The sequence below is a fragment of the Phaseolus vulgaris genome, chromosome 4 (genome assembly GCF_051622355.1).
Source record: "Phaseolus vulgaris cultivar YP4 chromosome 4, ASM5162235v1, whole genome shotgun sequence".
NCBI lineage: Eukaryota > Viridiplantae > Streptophyta > Magnoliopsida > Fabales > Fabaceae > Phaseolus > Phaseolus vulgaris.
The window spans coordinates 13,457,296-13,477,654 of record NC_143501.1 but is presented as its reverse complement, the minus strand read 5'-3'; the positions used below and the strand labels follow the sequence as shown (position 1 = coordinate 13,477,654).

Here is a 20,359-nt window from a genome sequence, read left to right as displayed (position 1 = left end):
TCCAAAGTCAATTTCAAAAAAACATAAAATGAAATGGGTATGGTAATACTACTAAATATGTAAATCATGAATTTCCCAAAATTTTAACTCATAATAGTATTATTCATGAACTAACATGTGTAAATACTCAATAATGAAAATAGGTGGTAGAAAGGAAAATTCATCATCTGCTAGAAATACCTAAAGCCCTACTTTTCTAGATATTTATTTGTAAAACCTATTAAGAAGAAATTGTGTTAATTTCCATGTACCTAATGAGTAGTGTGACATCCCTTTCTTTTTTATCATTAGGCACTTCATGAATAATATCATTAGACACTCCCTTTTTATTGTAAACATTTATTTTTTTCATTAACTATAAAATAGTTATAATGTTATTCTACATTTTAGCATGTCGAAAGCGTATAATGCCTATTATACAACGTCTAATAAACTTTACACGGACTTTAGTTAGACAATTCTTTGATTAAAAACAACTATGTGGTTAGATAAATCAAAATCAGAGCATTTTACTACACACATATTGCAACGTCTAATCAAATTTTTCATGTTTTAACTAAAATAAAACCAAATAACTATATCCTCCTATACGCACACATCTTCATATCATGACTCATTTATATTACATAAGATAATTATATATATACATAAATTTTAAAAAAATACATTTAGTTCTTTTTTCTATTACTACATTATCCTTACATAATAATAATACTACTAAATAAACTAATGAATTAATAAACTAATTAAAGAATTCATGTGTAATGCAAGTGGAAAGTAAAATGGCACCGCAATTGGACCGTCCAACACTAGTGGAACATCCAAATTTTGAGCAATGGGGGTAATGTCTTGTACCTTTAAAAATGACAAAGATTTCAGCTACATTAGTGGCCAAACTATTTCCCGAGAAATAAGCTAGAATATCTATTGTAAATGAGTTGAAAAGGTGTGGAGCTTCCAATCTGTTTTAAATTGATAATATTTTAAATTGATATTTGTTTCATATATGTAAAAAGAAGAAGATACAAAAGTGACATATATATATATATATATATATATATATATATATATTTTAGATAAATAAAATTGTATAAAATAAATAAATAAATAAATCATATTTTTCATTTTTTTTGAATATTTTGGATGAAACATTGTATCAAAACAATAATTGGAATAGATTTCTATTTTCCAGAACACCTTAGAGAAAAACTACAATGATCAAAACATTATATATATATATATATATCACATTTTTTGTTTTTAGAAAAACTTGGATCTCTAAAGTATTGAATAGTCAAGATAAATGAGTTTCAACAATGTTAATTACAAGATAATTTCATCTTATATTTACTTATTTAAATTCTCAAGGTCCAACCTCCATCTATCGAGGTATTCAAATTAGTAAATAATTTAGATTTTACTTTTAGAAAGATTTTGAGAAAGCCTTAAAAATAGCATTATGAGAATATCTTGATATTCAACTTAGTTTCCTAATTCAGAGGCTTCCTACCATTTGATAAATAACGCTAAGGATCTAAAATCAAATATCTATCTTGATTTGCACAATTCTTTTTTTTTATCAACAAAGAATAAATAAAATAAAAAAGAGACACTTCACGGGTGTCTCAACCCTTATACAAAACCCCAAATACAAGTAATCCAGTACCCTACCAACTAATGATCCAACAATACACAATCCCAGTACAAAATATAAGAACCCAACAAACACAGTTACATCAACCCACCAAAAAGGTTACACCCTCAAACAAAGATATACAAGAGGTTTTTGCCATCAGGCTGAATTACCATAACCAAGTGTCAAACTCGATAATAAAAGACACATCACCCAACAACTAAGCCAAATCTTTGTAACAAGCAAACTGTACCAAAAATCCAAAAACTAACATCAACAAACCGATCCTTCGAGGATAGTACATAGACCAGATATTGCTTGCAAGAAAAACGTAACAGCTTCCAATCGCAGTTCTGAGCAAAGAACTCAGTCCGGCCCTGCCAAACAAAATGTCCAAGACAACCGCAATACAGAGCAGAATCATCAGTCTGACCCTGCCAGATAGGAAATACCAAAACAACCTGCACAACCACTTAAAGCTTTCCAAGCCTCAGTCTAGCCATTCATATAGGAGTTACCGAAGGAACCTGCACAAACCACACCACAACTACCAAAACTAGGAAAGAACGTTAGTTAAAAACACAAGAAATCAGACTTTCAAATACCTCATACAACAAATAGGATCCAAACACCAGTCTGAGTAAGAATGCAGCCGATTTTTCTTTTACTGTGACCCAAGACCAAGTCTTCCTTTGTGCCACGGTAAAAACCTCCACTAGATCCACCCGCCCATTCTCAAACACAACCTTATTCCTGTGATTCCAAATTTCACTCACAAAACCTACCCAAATACCCCCCCAACACTTGGTAACTGCGTGGTTCAGACCAAAAGGTTTGAACATCCTAAAGTGCATTTGTGCATCACAATGTAGCACCAACGGGAAACCCAACCACGTGAGACACATACCCCAAATTCTCAAAGAAATCTTACACTCAAAAAATAAATGTCTTACCGACTCTTCTTCCACACCACACAGAGGGCATCGATCGCACATCAAAGGTATACCGCGTCTCGAAAGATTGTCCTTAGTAGGAATAGCATTACGTAACACCCTCCAAGCCAAAAAATGTGTCGAAGGTAAGGTCTTTAAAGTCCAGAAATTCGCGAACAGATCCTCCCCCACTACTGACTCCTCCCCCATGAGGCACTTATATGCTACCTTCACAAAGAAATCCGTATGATCCACATCCCTCCATAGCCATTTATCAGGTTTAACTCCACCTTCTCTTGTTAACCTTTTGGTATCCAACTTCCGCATTAGAAGATCAAGTAGACTGGATTCCCACACAAAAAGATTTCTTCTCCACCGCAGTTTCCAAGACCAACCATTATTACTCCAACTCCCAACTTGTGACAGAGTATAACCAGTATCCAAGGAGATTAAATATAATCTAGGGAATTTATGCATTAGAGGGATGTTTTCCAACCACTTATCCTCCCATAATCTGATTTCTTTCCCATCTCCTACTTCCCACCGACCTCTATCTTCAAAATCAAATCTCCACCCCTCTAAGTGCCAAACTTTCCTGAGGTCCCTCCACCACATCGACTCCTTACAAGACTGATCTTGAGATCTTAAGCCCCTCCACCCACCGTACTTAGACTCTATAATATCCTTCCAAAACCCACTCTCTTCAGACTTAAGTCTCCATATCCATTTCCCTAGAAGAGCTAAGTTAAACTTTTCTATGTCAATGACCCCTAATCCGCCATTATCTTTCGATTGACAAATCTTATCCCACGCCACCCAAGCAATTTTCCGGTTCTCTGACCCCCATTCCCACAAAAAGTTTTTTTGTAACCTTTTCACTTCCCTCATCACAGTTACCGGCATATAAAAAATGGAGACATAGAAAAGCGGTAGGGACGTAAGCACCGATTTGATAAGACATACTCTGCCTGCCAAAGAGAGGGTTTTCCCTTTCCATGCGCTCAGCCTATTCCGTAACTTAGTGATCACACCTTCCCAAAAGACACACCTCTTATGATTCCCACCTACCAACACCCCCAAGTAATTGAAAGGTGCCTTCATAATGTCACAATTAAGGATTGAGGCGAAAGTCATTGTCTGATTTATATTCACACCCACTCCCCCAACCTTACTCTTGGAGTAGTTAACCTTAAGACCAGAAGCAAGTTCAAAGCATTTCAGAATAGCCTTTAGTGTCAGAACATTTTGGATTGAGGCTTTACAGAAGAAAAGAGTGTCGTCTGCGTATTGCAACATGCACACTTTTACTCGCTTTTCCCCGACTTCAATACCTTCTACTAGCTTCTTTTCTTCCGCCTGCCTAACTACCCCTGCAAGACCTTCAGCCGCAATTAGAAAAAGGAACGGTGCTAAAGGATCCCCTTGTCTTAGGCCTTCAAAGGTTTAAACTCAGTTGTAGGGCTTTCATTTACTAACACAGATATTGAGGATGATTCTAAACAACTTTTTATCCAATCAATCCACTTACCACAAAAACTCAATCTTCCCATCATGTAGTAAAGAAACTCCCAACTAACTGAGTCGTATGCCTTTTCATAGTCCACCTTAAACACCACACATTCTTTCTTTTTCCTTTTTACCTCCTCCAGTGTCTCGTTAGCCACTAACACACTGTCCAACAAACCTCTTCCTTCCAATAAAGCAGACTGTCTGGGATCAATAACTTTGTTTAGTACCCTTTTTAACCTTGAAGAAAGGATTTTAGAGATAATTTTATACACACAACCCACCAAAGAGATCGGTCTAAACTCATTCAGTTGTTGTGGATTTGCAACCTTTGGAACCAGGGTAATAAATGAGGCATTAGAACCTTTCGGCCAACTTCCACCCTCTGCAAACCTTTGTACCGCACTCACAACATCTTCTTTTAAAAAATCCCAACAAAATTTTATAAGCCAAAATTAAAACCATCCGGTCCAGGACTTTTGGAGCTATCACAATTCCATACTGCCTCCTTAACTTCCTCTTCAGAAATACTTCCAACCAACATTACATTGTCCTCCCTAGATATCCCCTTAAACCGAACATTATCCAATCTAACCAGAGGACTTCCCCCCCCCCCCCCCCCCCACTAAATCTGCCCTCAAAAAGTTCCTTCACTCTAACCTTTACTTCGGTTGGGTCTTCGCACCACTGATCTCCGACCTTGAGACCATTAATCCCGTTAAACATCCTCCTCCACTTAATGCTTGAATGATAAAATTTTGTATTCAAATCCCCCTGACTTAACCAACTGAATCTTGCTTTTTGCTGTAAAATCGCCTATTGTTTCACTCGGACTTGCCCCAGGTCAGCTAACAGTTGTCTCCTCTCTTCTCTATCTTCCACACTCAACTCCCCCTCGTCATCTTTTCCATCCAGATCTTGGACTCTCTTTTCCAATTCCACTCTTTGTTTATTCACATCTCCAAAGACGTGTTTGTTCTAGTTCCTTATATCAAACTTTAACCTTTTCAATTTCTCCTTTAAAACGTACAAACCGTTTCCCCTTATATCGTAGCTTGCCCACTTAAACCTTACAAATTCTTTAAACCGGCTGTCTTTTTGCCACACGTCAAGACATCTAAACGGTTTTGGACCCCAGTCGATATTTATCTCCTTTAACACTAAAGCACAATGGTCTGAAACCGATCTCCCTTCCGCATACAATTTACTTCCCGGCCACTTCTCTAACCATTCAAGGGAGATTAGAACTCTGTCTATTCTGCTCTTCATTGTCCCATTAGGTTTGTACCATGTAAAATTTCTACCCACCAAAGGAATATCAACCAGACTAGACTCCTCAATGAACTTATTAAAGCTTTGTATTTCACTTCCATAATTTGCATTATAATTTTGACCTCTTCTCTCCCCAGCACATCTAATAGAATTAAAATCTCCAGCTACACACCATATTTTTATTCGGTGGTTTTTCCTTATCTCACATATCTCATCCCAAATACTTCTCTTTTCTCTTAAAGAGCCTCCACAGTAAATATTAACTATTATTACTTCCAATGGCTTTCCTACCTTTCATATTCCTTCAATAATTGAATAGTTGTTCCCACATCTGAACCCTTTTAATTCAAAACAATTTTTCTTCCACATTGTGATTATTCCTCCACCATTATTAACTGCTCCAACCTCAATCCAGTCGATTTCATTTGATCCCCACATTTGATAACACTTTTCCTTACTAAAATGTTCGCATTTTGTTTCCTGCAAGCAGATAAAACCAACTTGTTGTTCTTTAATGAGCTTACTAATATACTTCCTTTTTATCATTCCTCCCAAACCCCTAATATTCATACTAATCAGCTTCATCATTAACGACATTTTGCCCAACCCAACCTAAACCCTCATTCTCGTTGTCCCTTTCTTCCAAACTTTTTAACTTATTTAAAATATCAACCTCATTTCCAAACCGAGAGTATCCTACCTTCTTTCCTGAATTCCATATTCTATCTGCTTCTACCTTCTCGTTATTTAACCAGACCAAACAGTTATTAGTATCATTATTAGTAAAAACAGTAGAACTAGATACTAACCTTACATTCGTTTTGTGAGAAATGAATCCATCGGAATGTGTAGGTCCCACCTCTTGTAACTTACTGTTGCTACATTCCCCAACTTCCATCACCCTTTGCCTGGGATTGGGTAACACAATACCTTGATGGTGAAGAAGCATGTTCCCCACAGGGCTCACGGAGGTTCCCCCAAAAAAATTTGCAGCCATGCACAACGGTCTACGGACCACCAAAGAATACGCAGGGTTGCTACCAGACTCCGATGACGTTTCCGCCACCACCAAATCAATGTCTCCAGCATGTGGAGTAGGCGTGGCTAAGCAATCCGGAGTGACCTTCGAAACACATGCAGCGGCCATTGGAGAACCACGGGTAGAGGAAGACGCGTCAACGGCAAGGGGAGCCTCCGTAACGGCGTCGCGCCTGAGACCGCAAACGGAGGCCAGGCCCTCGTCGTCGTGGCTGGCGGAGGCCAGACCCGCGTCGTCGTGGTCGGCGGAGGCATCCTCCGTACGTGGACCACGTCGCACGACCAACGGAGCCATTGCCATGGTTGCCGTGAGTGTAGACGAGCCCCACCGTGCGTACGCTGCCGCTACCGAAGCTCCATCGTCGCCGGCGGCCGCAACCAGTGGTGAGTGATGGACGCTGCAAGGTTGACCTAGGGCCACGTCAGCCCTACTTCCCACACCAAATAGTTCTGATTCAGTAAGTTTTGGGCCAGATCCAGCTAGGCACACCCCCCTCTCTAAAGATTGAAATTGGGCCCAATCTCACTCAAGAGGCCCAATATCAACTAAAAGACTTTTAATCTCAATTAGGGTTTGCCTCTGCCCACCTACCTCATTAAGTGCAACGTTATAATCTATAGACAGCCTCTCTACCTCATTAATGCAACCATCTTGGCCACCTAACCCATTAATTACCTCATTAAGGTGTTTATCATATTGTTTCCCACTTAATTCCTGAGCTTCCACGTCATCACACCTAGCTGTTGTAGTCGCATACTGGTTCTGTACCTCCCTACGGCGGAGCTCCGCTTCCTCCACCGTCGTGTCCTCCCCTACACCACCATGGAAAAATAAATTACTACCGAACTTTGACTCTTCTGATTCACCACCCTCTCTCCCTGCGAAACTACCTAGTTCGTCATCAGAATTAATTCCCCGTTCACCAAATTGGCTTCTTCTAATTTTATTGACAGGTTCTTCTTCAATAGCTATTTGACAAATAGTCTCATTAATCTTCATGTAATTTGACCAACGAACATCTCTTGCTACAGGCAATTTAATTAAGACTCTTGCAAATTCTAGTTCTTCCATCTCCAATGTATCCTTATCAATTTCTACAAGAGTTCCTACCATAGCCACAATACTTTCCAAACTATGTCTACTCCACAGATTCAAGGGCAACCCTCTAATTCTAGCCCAAACAAATTTTTCCGACACCGTAAAGTCTTTCTCCCAAGGGGTAATTGATTCGAAAATTGATTCAAACCACTCTTTATTTTCCTCTATGGTCTTTTTAATCAAATTCACATCTTCTCCCGACAACAATACGCAATTGCCTCCCATGAACCGCACTTGAATAAATTTAAAACCACCCAAGATAAAACTTTCCTTCATATCCCTAGCCAAATTTGGTTCGACAGTTTTCCCAATGAAGCAGTTGTCTAACTACTCTGAATGATGCACCTCTGCCTTGAACGCTATGTGATTCTTCGCCCTTTTTCCCCCTTACCACCTTTCTCCACAGCAGAAGGGTACGTTAACTTTTCCTTTTCCTTCAAACGTTAAGACTTCGAGTACCATTAGACTCTACGTTCCACTTCTTCCTTGATGCGTTGTCTCTACTGACTATTGGTTTGGGAACTACCTTCCTAACGTACCTTGGCTCCCTGTCTCTGCCGAATTTTGGTCGGTTTACCCTTACTTTCCAATAACCAATCCAAACTGAATCCAATCTCCTTTCCAGGTCTACCACATCCACCACACCTTGAAATTTGACAAACCCAAACCTCTGATTTTTGTTATTCATTCTTCTAGAAATAAACACGTCAACCACTCTTCCCCATCTCTGAAACACTCTCCACATGTCCTCCTCTTGGTATTCAGGAGAAAAATTTGTGAAGAAAAAATTAATGCTTGAGTTCTTCATCCCAGAACCCCTCTTCCTCACGATTGGTTCTGCTCCGGTCAATCTTACAAAATTCACTTGTAATATGAAGTTTGCACTCACTTATATATTATAACTTGACTTCATTCCTAATAATGTGAGATTTCTAACATACCCATTAATTGAAAAATGAACATCTCAATCGTATGATTAAATATTTGTGAGTGATTCAACAGAAATTGAATAATGATTACATTATAATTCCCAATAAACTTGACTGGAATAGACTTCAAATAACTCTAAAATCATTTTAATAAGTGAATTTATGTCTAACAACATGATAAATCTAACTTGATAACTCAACATTACAAATTTAACTTGTGAGGATATATTAAGACTTAGCCATATTCCTGGTTCTCCAACAAAACAAAAAACCAATACCAAATAATTACAAAACCCGTGAAAGATCACCTTTAAATAGTACGCAAAATATCTATCCTAATTGTCGCAATTTCTTTTTTCAATTCTACCAAGTCTCCTTTAAGGAGATCTAAAATAATCTTTTTTCCGGCAAAGAAGATTGAAAGACAACGTCGTAAACTGTTTATCCAATATCTCCATCCTAAAATGAAATAAACTTCTCCCTATAGTTAATGCATAAATAAACTTATAATAACTCATAATTTCTTTAATTTATAGATTATACTAATATGAACTTAATAAAATATTCATTTCACTTTTTGTTCATATTTTCTCTACTAAAAATTCTTATGAGAAAGTTCATCAGTAAAAATCCTAACTTGATTCAGAAAAATATATATTTTCTTCGTAAGGTTTTTGGGGCCATTGCAGACCAAATAGCTGTGTGGATTCCAAAAAATGCCTCTGCACAGACACTAGGCGATTCCTTTAGAGTCTATTTTAAAATTTTAATTTCGAAAACTTAAATCTATAGTTGTAAGAATAGTAAAAATGAACACTTCAATTTATTACACTTAAATTATGACTTTTGTTAGTTTATGGGTGTCATTAATTTTCTGCACACCGCTATTTGGAATTTAAAACATTGGCATAAATGCTAAAATGTAAATAAACACACTGCTCAATCAAGCTAACATTCAGGATTAGATGAATTATTCAACTCAATCTCAATCTACTTCAGTCCTTTGTAATATGACCAACAGGTCACTTGATGTGAAATCAAACTGTATTTTAAGAAAAAGGAACAAAAAATGTTTACTTGGTCTTCATATGAAACCATTTCAGCCAAGCTTTCTACCTTAGCCACCATCTTTGAATTGCAGTTACAGGAGTCCTCAAGAATGGCAGGTGGCGTTGAATGACAGGATTTACCGTTCTCCCAATTTGAGCCCAAACACTCTGATGGTAAGGGGCCGTTACAGGAACATGATACATGAGTTTCAAAAGCTGCGGAAGGAAAGGAAAAACATGAGAATTAATACATGCCAGCAATAACATTTTATTTCATTCATTTGCTTGTTGCAGATTTCTTTCAATACAATAATTGTTACAAAAAACAGGAGAAAGAAGAGGATTGATTCAAAAGTACCACAACCCCATTTCTTCTTTTTTCAATCCTTTTCTGTTGACGAAAGAATGCTAACTGTGCAACTTATGTTTATCTTTTAGTAAATTAGGCATTAATCAGATCACAGATATCCTTTGACTGAGATCATTAACACATTAAACAGTGTTTGGTTATACACAGTTCCCTTCCTTGATATAGAGGGGGCCCTACCGGCTAAAGGCTGGTGGCAGTGCAATTTAGGGTAGCAGCTGTAGTGGACTACATGGTGGGCTGAATAGCAGCCAGTATAAAAGAGCTATGACATGATTCCAAAAAACACCATTGAATAGAGACATTAGGGCTTTTATGGAGTGCTATTTTCAGGGTTTTAATTTCTAAGATTGAAAATAGATAAAATGATTGGCAAGACTTGGATTTAGAAGATGATGATTGATAATTCCTATTTAGCAAACTTGTATTTGATTTTATTTTTTTTGGAATGTACTTGTATATTTCATTTATGACAGCTATTACTTTAAATTGTTAGTTATGTATGAATGTTAATAATTTGGAGTAAAATTTAGTCATTTCTTAGAATTAATATGCACAGCATACACAAGAAAATAAAAATAAAGGTTATGCTATGGCGGTTGCAGGGTTACGGAGTCTTCCATTCCATTACAAGCTACTATCCAGGATTTAAAACATTGGCTCAAACTAACATTTTCCCCAAAAATGTTTAAGACCATATGTGTAGCTAGCAATGTTTCAGAAAGCCCCGGAAGTTTACAGCGAGAAGAGGAAAAGTTGTAACAGAATATTATAGCAACATGGAGTTATTAATAACAGTGACCCGGTGAAGAATTAATTAAATAATTAATTAAGACAGTGTGTGGCAGGACTTAATAGGTGAGGTAATTCAAATTTGGATTGGAAAAGAGATTGTGCATTTGTGCTGGAGTCTTGAGTGTTGTCTTAAATATATTTAACAATTTTTCCATTTATTCTGAACCAGTGCTGTGACAGAAAACAAACCTGCCAGTACATGAATGCTTGTATTATGTTCCGCTGCCACCTGCATGTGTGGGTAAGAAATACAGTGGAGTGAGTCAAATAATATAAGGAATATGTGCCACAGAAATATTTGGGGGAAGAAATAAAAAGCTTCAGAAACTGACGAGAACAATGAAATGATCAGCAGGAATCCAAGTCCAATCTCAGCATGCGATGTCAGTATATGGAGGGTAGAGTTGTTTGACTCCACCCAAACACAAGCCTCTTCCAAATACTTCCTATTTAACCAAATAGGGAGAGAAAAATATATCTTAGATGTCAAAGTACATTAAAAAATAGTCCTTAAGTGAGAATTCAGCAATTCATTATATGGTGTTGGACTCGGGGGAATTTGGGCAAATCAACAATAAACAATTATGCATACAGATGTTAAGATAATTATTCAGACAGTGGTATAAAGAAAGTACTCGTTTAGGCCTTTCATAGATCAAATCTAATTCTAGAAAAATGATGAAGACAGTTCAAGAGAAATATCACAGAATAAACAATTATGCATACAGATGTTAAGATAATTATTCAGACAGTGGTATAAAGAAAGTACTCGTTTAGGCCTTTCATAGATCAAATCTAATTCTAGAAAAATGATGAAGACAGTTCAAGAGAAATATCACAGAATAACATTGAAATTATATTAGAAATTCCATGCTTGGTAGAATAACATTGAAATTATATTAGAAATTTCATGCTTGGTTTCACAACAATAAAGAGTAACAATTAGGTTCTTCGTGCAAAAGGCCAAACTGTTCATTTAAACAATGCACGCTAGAGAAGGCAAAATATTTAAGTTCTAGGTTCTGACAGTAATTTAATGAAAATACGAGATAGAGAACAGGATCAGTTCCTTGCTTACTGAGCAATGCTGTCCCATTTAGGAACACTATTTTCTTTCTATGTTACTACTAAAATCTTTTCAAAGATAATTTACCTGTACAGCGTGGAGCGACTGAAATTCCGTCTAAGGAACTTGGCAACATGTTCAAGTGACCAACATAGGATAGGTATCAAAGCAACTGCAGCGTAATAAAAGCAGATTATAAAGCGCAGGACATGAAGGCGGCATAAAGGAATGGTAACATCAATTTCTTCAAGAAGAAGCAAAGAAGTGCAAAATGGGATTAACTGACAAAGGAATACACACATTTAAGGCAAAGATGAGATGTAACAAACGTAAGGCAGAAGATGAAGTATATAAAATCGCTTGAAGCAATTATCGACTGAAAGTAAACTTGCAAGGCCTGCATATTCCATGCTCTTGGCTTCTGCAATGGCAAGATTACAAAGTCACAACATAGTAGAGATAGAAGAATCAGAACACTCAGAAGATAATGTTAACTGTAACATCAGAGCAAAAACTTACTCCATATTGTGAATACAATGAGTACAGAGAAGAGCATGTAGTGCCCAAAAAAGAAAGTCGATAAGCCCTATGAGAAAGATGCTTCGGTACCAGTGGAATGGCTGCAAGGAAACCCACCACAAACACCTAGAGAAAATATATAAATTAAAGGATCAGCAACAGAACTGATTCAGATCCGCAAGTACGCAGTTCAGGGTATAAAGAGTTAGCCATTGTATAACTTGGCAAGTTCACTACTCCCATGCGTCTATTCCTAATTCAATATCCTTCTGTCTTTTCTTCACAAATGCTCAAGAACAAAATTTGAAATAGTGATTAAAGTAATTCTGATCAGCATTAGTATATTCGAATTTAATTCACAATTGTGTATAATTATTAAAAAGAAAAATCCATTAGAATATAACCACTTCCTCTATAATCAAATATAAGCAAACAACTGCTGCTCATGTTAAGTGGACTTACATATAAGCATATTCCAACTAACTCAATCTTATTTAATACTGTTACTTCAAAAACACCCTTATAATCAAATTTGAGCACCATCTCACATGGAAGCCAAGGGAGGCTTGCTTGGGTTGAAGGAAATTTTCACTTCAAGGAAGAAACTCTTGGCTGGATCTTGAATCAAATCTTTGAAGGACTTGTGGATGGAAAGTGATCTACAATTTTGCGGAAACATAAAAAAGAAAAAAAGAAATGATTTGGGAATACAAAAAAATCAAGATAGTGCTAGGGATTGGGAAAAACCTTGAACCAATCAATCCTATGAGATAAGGAAGTATGGAGAATCATGACTTGTGACCTAGCTCACTAGATAAGAAATCCTAAGAAAAAATTCTCTACTTCCCAAACTTTGATTAAGCACCAATGTCACACGAGAGATAAGCTAAGAAATGTCACTATAGGATGAGTAAAGGAGGGACTTCAGTTATGACACACTCAAGAAAAGAACTCACATATTAGTATTCAATCAACGTTATCAAAAGGAGTACACAAGTTTTCCTTACATAGAGACGATGGTGAGTAGGAATTAAGAAAACACTTCCCTCAACCCTCAAACACTTCCCTCCCTAGCCCTATGTTGAAACAAAGCATAAACATAGACTACTACAAGGTATAACTATCTTATTCAAATTAGGCTAAAAAAAACAAAAATACACATTATTTTATGTTTGATGAAAATGGTCTAGCCACAATCAACCACAGAATTAGGAGGATGAAGACCTAAAGTTTGTTTAAGCATTTACTAGCAAGGTAGTCAAAATCGAGATCCTACTCTGGATCGAAAAGATAAATATGAATAGTAAATCGGGAGATCATAACAAGGATCATAAGATCCTACAAATTTAATGAAAACTTATATACAAAAAAAAATTAATTATGGGGTAGCAACTAAACAGTGAGTACCGTGGGTGAAGTTGGAAGAGACTGAGTCATTAGGTTTCAAAACAATTACATGACATGCTAATTGATTTTAAAAATAAAAAAGGTTTGCCATAGCTCTATCCAGTGAGTGATTTGGTTTCAAAAGTCACTGATTTGGTTTCAAAACAGTAACCATCACATGCAAATTGTGGCTTCAAAAAATAATTGTGGCAATTCGGGCTTTATTTAGTTGGGCCGATGTGTTGTCTCATCTTGAACCACGTTTGGAAACCCTAAAATCAAGTAGCTATCAATTAGAGTCGCCGTGAGAGAATTGCCTAAAGTTGCCATGCCACATGTACGATGAATCGTCATGTCATCGCAACGCTGTAAGAAGTGTCGTCGCGCCATCGCAACATTATAAGAAGCTTCGCTTGTGTGACCATCGTCATGAAGCGCGCGAGAACCACCGCGCAAAAGGGGGAGCCGCTACAAGGACAGCGAAAAGAAGAGGTGCGTTGCCGCGAAAATTGCCACGAGAGGTGCCAATATAGAATCGTTGCCACGAGAACGTGAGAGGAGGTTACCAGCATTGTGAAACTTGCCGCTCCCACGCGAGTTGCGATTTGCAACGTCGATCCATGCAATCCATTGAAATCGCACTTTTCAAGTGATCGAAGACGGTGACACACATTGTAGAGTCATATCATCTTACAACTTGTATCACAATTTTGACTACCTTGTTTACTAACACATATGGACCTAAGTGGGCTTTTGTTTATCTTTTATAGGTCCAATCAAGAGGACAATTCTAGGATGAAGGAAAGTACAAAGTATCCAAGAAGACCTCCAAGTCATCAAAACTTCAGAAGAACAAAAGAAGATTGAGTTTTAGCTGACTTCAGAATAGACGACTTAACATCATTTTAAGGCCAAGCTTTAGTTTAAATAATTGTATAAAGTAGTTTAGGATTTCATGGGCCCTATATTGGGTCTAGTAGCATAGAATAATTGGTCCATGTATTTCGACCAAGTAGCATAGGATGTTGGACCTTGTATTTGGGCCTATAGAATAGAGTTAGAATATGATGGCATAAACCATATAGTTTCCATTTGGGCTTCCTTAAGTCCAATGTAAACCCTAAAACGTCCAAAAGGAGAGGCTAGACGTTCAAGGGCTATAGTTGCACATTAAATTCATTTAACATGTGCTTCACGTGGGAGAAGGCATGGAGAGTGTGAATAGCCACATGGCATACTGTCATTGGCTCTTCTAGATCTAGGGTTTTTCATTTTGAATTAGAATTTTCTAAATTTGTCTCTCTTTTAGGCTAACCCTAGCACTATAAATAAGTGTGACATCTTCTTGTAAAATTAGATTTTGAATAATAGTGTTATGCTGCCAATTTTCAGCATAAACACTTGCTTAAGCTCACTCTCTAGGGTAGTCTCCTTAATAGCCTCCCTAGACTTTTTCTTAGTTAATAGGCCTCACCTTTCACTAGGCATTTCCACCTATTCCACTTCAAACTCTCGATCATTGTTTACTTTCCTCCAAGCTTCCGCATCAATCGTCAATTCTACTCCATCCAAAACTCAAGAAACAACATCAATCAAGAAGAGGAAGGCCATCAATGTTGCTCAAGAAAACTTGTCCCAATTTTTGAATCAGCTACTTGCCTCAAGTCTTCACAGAAAAATAATTCTACTCGCCCATTCTCACTTGCCTTCTTGAATTACGCCAAATGATGTTTCACCAAACTAAAATAATTCTTCAACCAACCATGTTGCTTATGATTCGTACTTTGACTCACAAACACCGAAAAAATCCATTACTAAATCCTTACAAGCACTAACTTGCCACAAGATTTTAAATCATGTCAATTTTGCACATCTGAAACTCATTTCCAACTCTCCAATTTTATCACACTAGTGTGAGCTGCTAGGAAATAAAATCTGCTTTCAATTTATAATTCAAAGGCCGTCATGGATTCTCCAAATTCAATCAATAAAACCTGCACCCCTATGCTTTATTCACGTGAATTCAAAGAAGGCACCTAAATTTGTTTAATGAAACCTTTCAATTAGTTTCCATTGCCAATGCCAAATTCAAAATCCCTTACTAAATTCACATTGAATTGAACAACAAAATAAACGGTGTGCTAGTTAGCTGCTTTGAATCAAACACACGGTGTTGATTCTCCTATCCAATTCAAAGCTTCAAGGAACCATACAACAAATCAGGTTAAATTCTCAACCCCTTCAAGGATTCACATTGCATTGATTCAATGAAAATGACACTTGATTCAGTAGCAGCTAACGCCTTCAGTTGATTCTCCAAAGAAACTCCACCAATTAGGTAAAAATTGAATCACTACTTGCCATAATTGTACACCTTGTGCTTTGTAATTAAAATATAGTTCTACATAGAACCAAATTCAAATTTCACCACTGCTTGAATCAATACTCGTAGCTATTTGTGGATTTGCTTTTCCATTTCAACTATAAGAAAATATTTCATAGATGATGTGAACCAGTTATCTATGAATCATGATTTGATTGAACCACTTGGATTGAATCAATCCAAACAAAAGCACAATTTGCTTTGCTTCACAAATGCTCCAACAACTTTGCACTGAATTGGATTTCATCAAGTTTGTATGTTTCTTCCTCACTCCAATCAAAACAGCTTGCAGAAGTTGAATCACGTTTGATTGCACCAAAAACTGAAATTAAATCATCACAGTAGCATTGAATGGAACAGATCAAAAAAATGTGACTCAAAAACTACTTACACCACCAATTTGATGCTTTGCGGAAAATTTCCAGTGTTGCCAAAAATCAGGATTTGTTAGAGATGTCAAATCTAAGATCTAATACCAAATGATGAGAACCCAAGGGAGGCTTGCTTGGGTTGGATCTTGTGTTGTCCTAGCCCTAGTCGGGTTCAATGAGAGGCTCACGACATGGAGTGGAGCTCAAACGGCAATCTCGAATGATATCACTAGGTTGGATTTGGGGGAATATTTACCGATAACCTCAGGTCGGTTCTTTGGAGATCACCTCCCTGGATTTGTGCCTCTAGCAGTTTATCATCCGAACTTTTTGGAAATCATTTTTTATCATTTTGTTTTACTTGGGAAATCTAGACCTATAAATAGAAAAAATATTTAATGAAAAGGGGATCGAAAAATCCTAACTCATTTGTACCTAGTTCACGCATACATATCAAAAGAGATTCATGATACTCCACGCGAGTACCCAAAAACGCTCCATGAAGCAGAACAAATCTTTGAAAGATTCTTGGATGAAAAGTGATCTTGAATTTTGCGGATGCCATAAAACAAGAAAAAAAAAATTCAAGAATATACGAAAATTAAGATAGAACTAGGAATTAGGAAGAACCAGATAAGTATGAAGAATCATTACTTATGACCTAGCTCACAAGATAAAAAAAAAAAAAAAAAAGAGGAAACTTTACTTCACGAAATTTGATTAACCACCAATGCAGCACACAAGATATAAACCAAGAAGCACTACTCTAGCATATGCAAAGGAGGGAATGGCTCGTCGCTTAAGATATGACGCACTCAAGATAAGAATTCACACATATTTGTATTCAATCAAAGTTATTAAAATGAATACATGAGCTCTCCTTATATAGAGAGTGTGGTGGGAAGGGATTATGCAAACACTTCCCTTCCCTAACCCCCAAACAAAGCATAGAAATAAACTAAGAATAGGGATATTCAAGCTAGGCTAAAAAACAAAAAGAAAAATACACAATACTTATGCTTAGGATCACGTCAATCTCCAATAATATAATTAAGGGTAATTTAGGAAATGTACTTCTTTTTATGAAATCAAGAAAATTTAATGAAATGAACTAAGATTTAATGAAATGAACTAATTTAATCAGTGTAAAATTAGGTATTTTTGTTTATATTTGAGTCTAGAAGTAGTACAACATAAACTATTCAGAGACATAAGAAAGAGAACTAAGTAAATCAAACAGTCAAAGGTGGTATCACAATGGTCAACAGTCATACAAAAATGGGGGCAGTGGGGGCATATGTTAACCAGAAGATGGATTAGTGCCTTGACTGATGAAGAGAGCATACCCAAGCATTGACTGAAAACATAATGGTCTGCCGATCCCAGCGCAAAGGTGCAGCACCTGCAGTTGCAGATGTCGTCCCTGATGTTCTATCAGTTGATGCTGCACAAAAACCAACACATACAATAAGACTCGGGCAGGCATGCAACAAAGAACTATGAAATACAAAACCAAGACAAGCATCACTTTGTTAGGTATTCTAATATTCACCAGAACTTCTTGCACGAGGTTGATTATTTGTTGGGGGCGTCACTGATGGGGTTGTAGATGAACGTGCAGGCTGGGATGAACTGCCACCGAGAGACATTGGTTCCACCACAAGATCAGAATCCTGTTCAAAATCCAACAGTTACAACAATTTACTTAATGAAAATACCAAAAATTCCACCGATACAACAGCATGAGCGTGCGCAGGCACGAACACACATATATATACATTAAAATGAGGATTTATATATAACTTAATCACCAAAATTAGCTCACAAAAAGGATTGTCCCTCCCTTATATGGACTATTTTCCCCATGAGATCTCCATCACACTTCAAAATCCTACAATTACAACCGACTTACTAAGTCAACGAAAACAACACAAATTCTTCCAATCCAGCCCCGCACAGACATACACATTACAGTTCGGTTTTAAAACTCCAAAAACCAACTCATGGATGAGGGCAGCCGAGTTATATATTTTGGTCATATTACTAGTCAATGAGATCTTCAACCACCCATCACAACTACAAATAGTTCAGTAACAGCCAGATAAATGGTCACCCCTCATCAGTGATAACGTAATTTAAAAAAAATGAAGTATTTTATTTTGCAGAAACCCCAAAACCCCCATTGGAAGAAAGGAGAAAGACCCAATTGGCCAAAGAACTTAAAAATCGAAACTTTATGGGAAATTAGGGAATCAAAGATACGGGGTTCGGAGAGAAAGAAGAATAAAAGTATAAAGAAAGAAAAAACGCACAACGTAGCGCTGGTAGAACTTGCGCTTGAAGTGGGAAACGACGTCGTTACGAGAGGCCATGTGGGGAGGGATGAGAACGTTGCTCCAGTAATCAGGCCATCGAGAGTCGTTGTCGTAGTCGTATGAATCCGCCGCTATTCGCTTCAGCCTCTGTGGATCTTCTCTCTCTTCTCCCATTTTTCCACCCTCTTCTTCGGCTGATTCTGTTTCAACACCACACTGTGTACTTCCTTGGGATATATGCGTCTTTCGGTGATTTTCTAATGGTGAACGCAAACAATAGTGTCATGTACTTTGGGTTTCATCTAAAATGCCTATATATTATATTTAATTTAGTCTAATTTTTAACCAAATTGAATTGAGGTGTATTTCAATCTCATTTAATAATTAAAAATAATATTATTGTAATAATAATTTTGCTTTTATAAAGGAAATTTTAACATATGTCAATTCTTAAAAATTATTACTTATTAGTGTAAAATGTATCGATATATAAAATTGGTTTAAGTGTAATCACTCTAAACAAAAAAATAGGGTGATAGATATAAAATTTATATCTATATATATAGAGATCTCTTTAACTATTTTTTTTTATTTTTATCAATTTTACTTTTATATTAATATTTATTTTATTGTTTTATTTTTAAATTTTGAATGTGGAATCATCCGTTAATTTGTACAGAAGCAGTTATTTTTTTATATCTTAATCTCTCTTAAAAATTATAGTTGTTATTTTTTCTTATTATTTGATTTTTTATTTTTGAAAAAAATATGATTGAATAGCATTTAATGACTTTGGAAATGTTAATGATAAAAATAAAAAATGCGGACACACAAACTGGTAAGTGATAATGGATATTATAGTGGTTGTTCACTTAATCTATCTATATTGTACACACTTATATATCATATTAATTCTTTTTTTCTAATTGATGAAATTGTTTTCTTAACTATATTTTACATTGGTGTTTAAAAGAATCGATATAATATATCCTTAAACTTCAAAATCGACATTTATTTATCTTCTTTTATATTTTTTGTCGTTTTATAACTCTTATTTCTTGATTTCACTCTCGCGCATCTCTCTTCTAATATTCTTCCTCTCCAAAATTTCTCTTTGTTGGCGTCATTGCTCCTCCAACTTTATGCCGCAAGTTTGTTGTGACATTGTCCACCCAGATCTTGAGTTCATTACAACACCACCACACTCCACCTTCTTAGTTTTTGTCAAGCCAATGTGCTTTTATTATCATTAGTCGTTGTAAACATGTTGTTTATTTGTGCTACTATAACAAGTTAGTAACACTTGATTTATTTCTTTATATATTTTTAAATATTTTGTATGCGTAAAGTTGGAATATTTATTAAAATTAGAAAAAAAAATAGATTATGATTAGAATGTCATTAGAATTAAGATTTAAATTAATTTAAGTTAAATCATTGCAATTCACTACAAGAAAATCTATTTTTAATGGGTGTTATTTTTAACGTTTTCGACGGTTTTAACCCCCGTTAAGTGCGTTACTCGGGGTTTTTTTTTCTGGAACATCCAACGTTGTTAACGAATTATCGACAGTTTTTAGTAAACTCCGGAAAGACAATTATTTTCCAACGGTTTTGTAAACCCCGTCACTTCTAAGGGTTTTCCAAAACCCTCGTCACTTCCAGGGGTTTTCCAAAACCTCGTCACTTCCAGGGGTTT

The 20,359-nt window shown here is 36.3% G+C and overlaps 2 protein-coding genes across 2 annotated transcripts; both read right to left on the bottom strand.

Annotated features, from left to right (window-relative positions):
* Window positions 1-1,842: 1,842 nt before the first annotated feature.
* On the bottom strand, window positions 1,843-5,340 carry LOC150027915 (uncharacterized). Its single transcript, XM_090300949.1, has 5 exons — window positions 5,075-5,340; window positions 4,094-4,311; window positions 2,239-3,998; window positions 2,152-2,160; window positions 1,843-2,067 (listed from the first exon to the last, which is right to left on the bottom strand). Exons 1-5 carry the CDS (start codon window positions 5,338-5,340, stop codon window positions 1,843-1,845), a joined length of 2,478 nt encoding a protein of 825 aa, XP_090157075.1.
* A 3,956-nt stretch (window positions 5,341-9,296) lies between these two features.
* On the bottom strand, window positions 9,297-18,950 carry LOC137837288 (dihydroflavonol 4-reductase/flavanone protein). Its single transcript, XM_068646249.2, has 9 exons — window positions 18,658-18,950; window positions 17,898-18,018; window positions 17,692-17,789; window positions 12,206-12,331; window positions 11,987-12,107; window positions 11,774-11,858; window positions 10,953-11,066; window positions 10,810-10,849; window positions 9,297-9,674 (listed from the first exon to the last, which is right to left on the bottom strand). The coding sequence occupies exons 1-9, from the start codon at window positions 18,832-18,834 to the stop codon at window positions 9,522-9,524; spliced, it is 1,035 nt and encodes a 344-aa protein (XP_068502350.1). The 5' UTR covers window positions 18,835-18,950; the 3' UTR covers window positions 9,297-9,521.
* Window positions 18,951-20,359: the final 1,409 nt, after the last annotated feature.

Bases quoted from the DNA above. Each gene is read 5' to 3' on its own strand.
- LOC150027915 (XM_090300949.1), bottom strand. From the start codon at position 5,340: ATGAAGAGCAGAATAGACAGAGTTCTAATCTCCCTTGAATGGTTAGAG. The intron at 4,312-5,074 runs GTTAAAGTTTGA...CCTTTCTTCAAG, and splicing joins TTAAAGGAGAAATTGAAAAG to GTTAAAAAGGGTACTAAACA. The intron at 3,999-4,093 runs GTAAGTGGATTG...AAACCTTTGAAG, and splicing joins GGGAAGATTGAGTTTTTGTG to GCCTAAGACAAGGGGATCCT.
- LOC137837288 (XM_068646249.2), bottom strand. From the start codon at position 18,834: ATGGGAGAAGAGAGAGAAGATCCACAGAGGCTGAAGCGAATAGCGGCG. The intron at 10,850-10,952 runs GTCAGTTTCTGA...CCACACATGCAG, and splicing joins CTGATCATTTCATTGTTCTC to GTGGCAGCGGAACATAATAC. The intron at 9,675-10,809 runs GTTTGTTTTCTG...TTCCTTCCGCAG, and splicing joins AAGCATTCATGTACTGGCAG to CTTTTGAAACTCATGTATCA.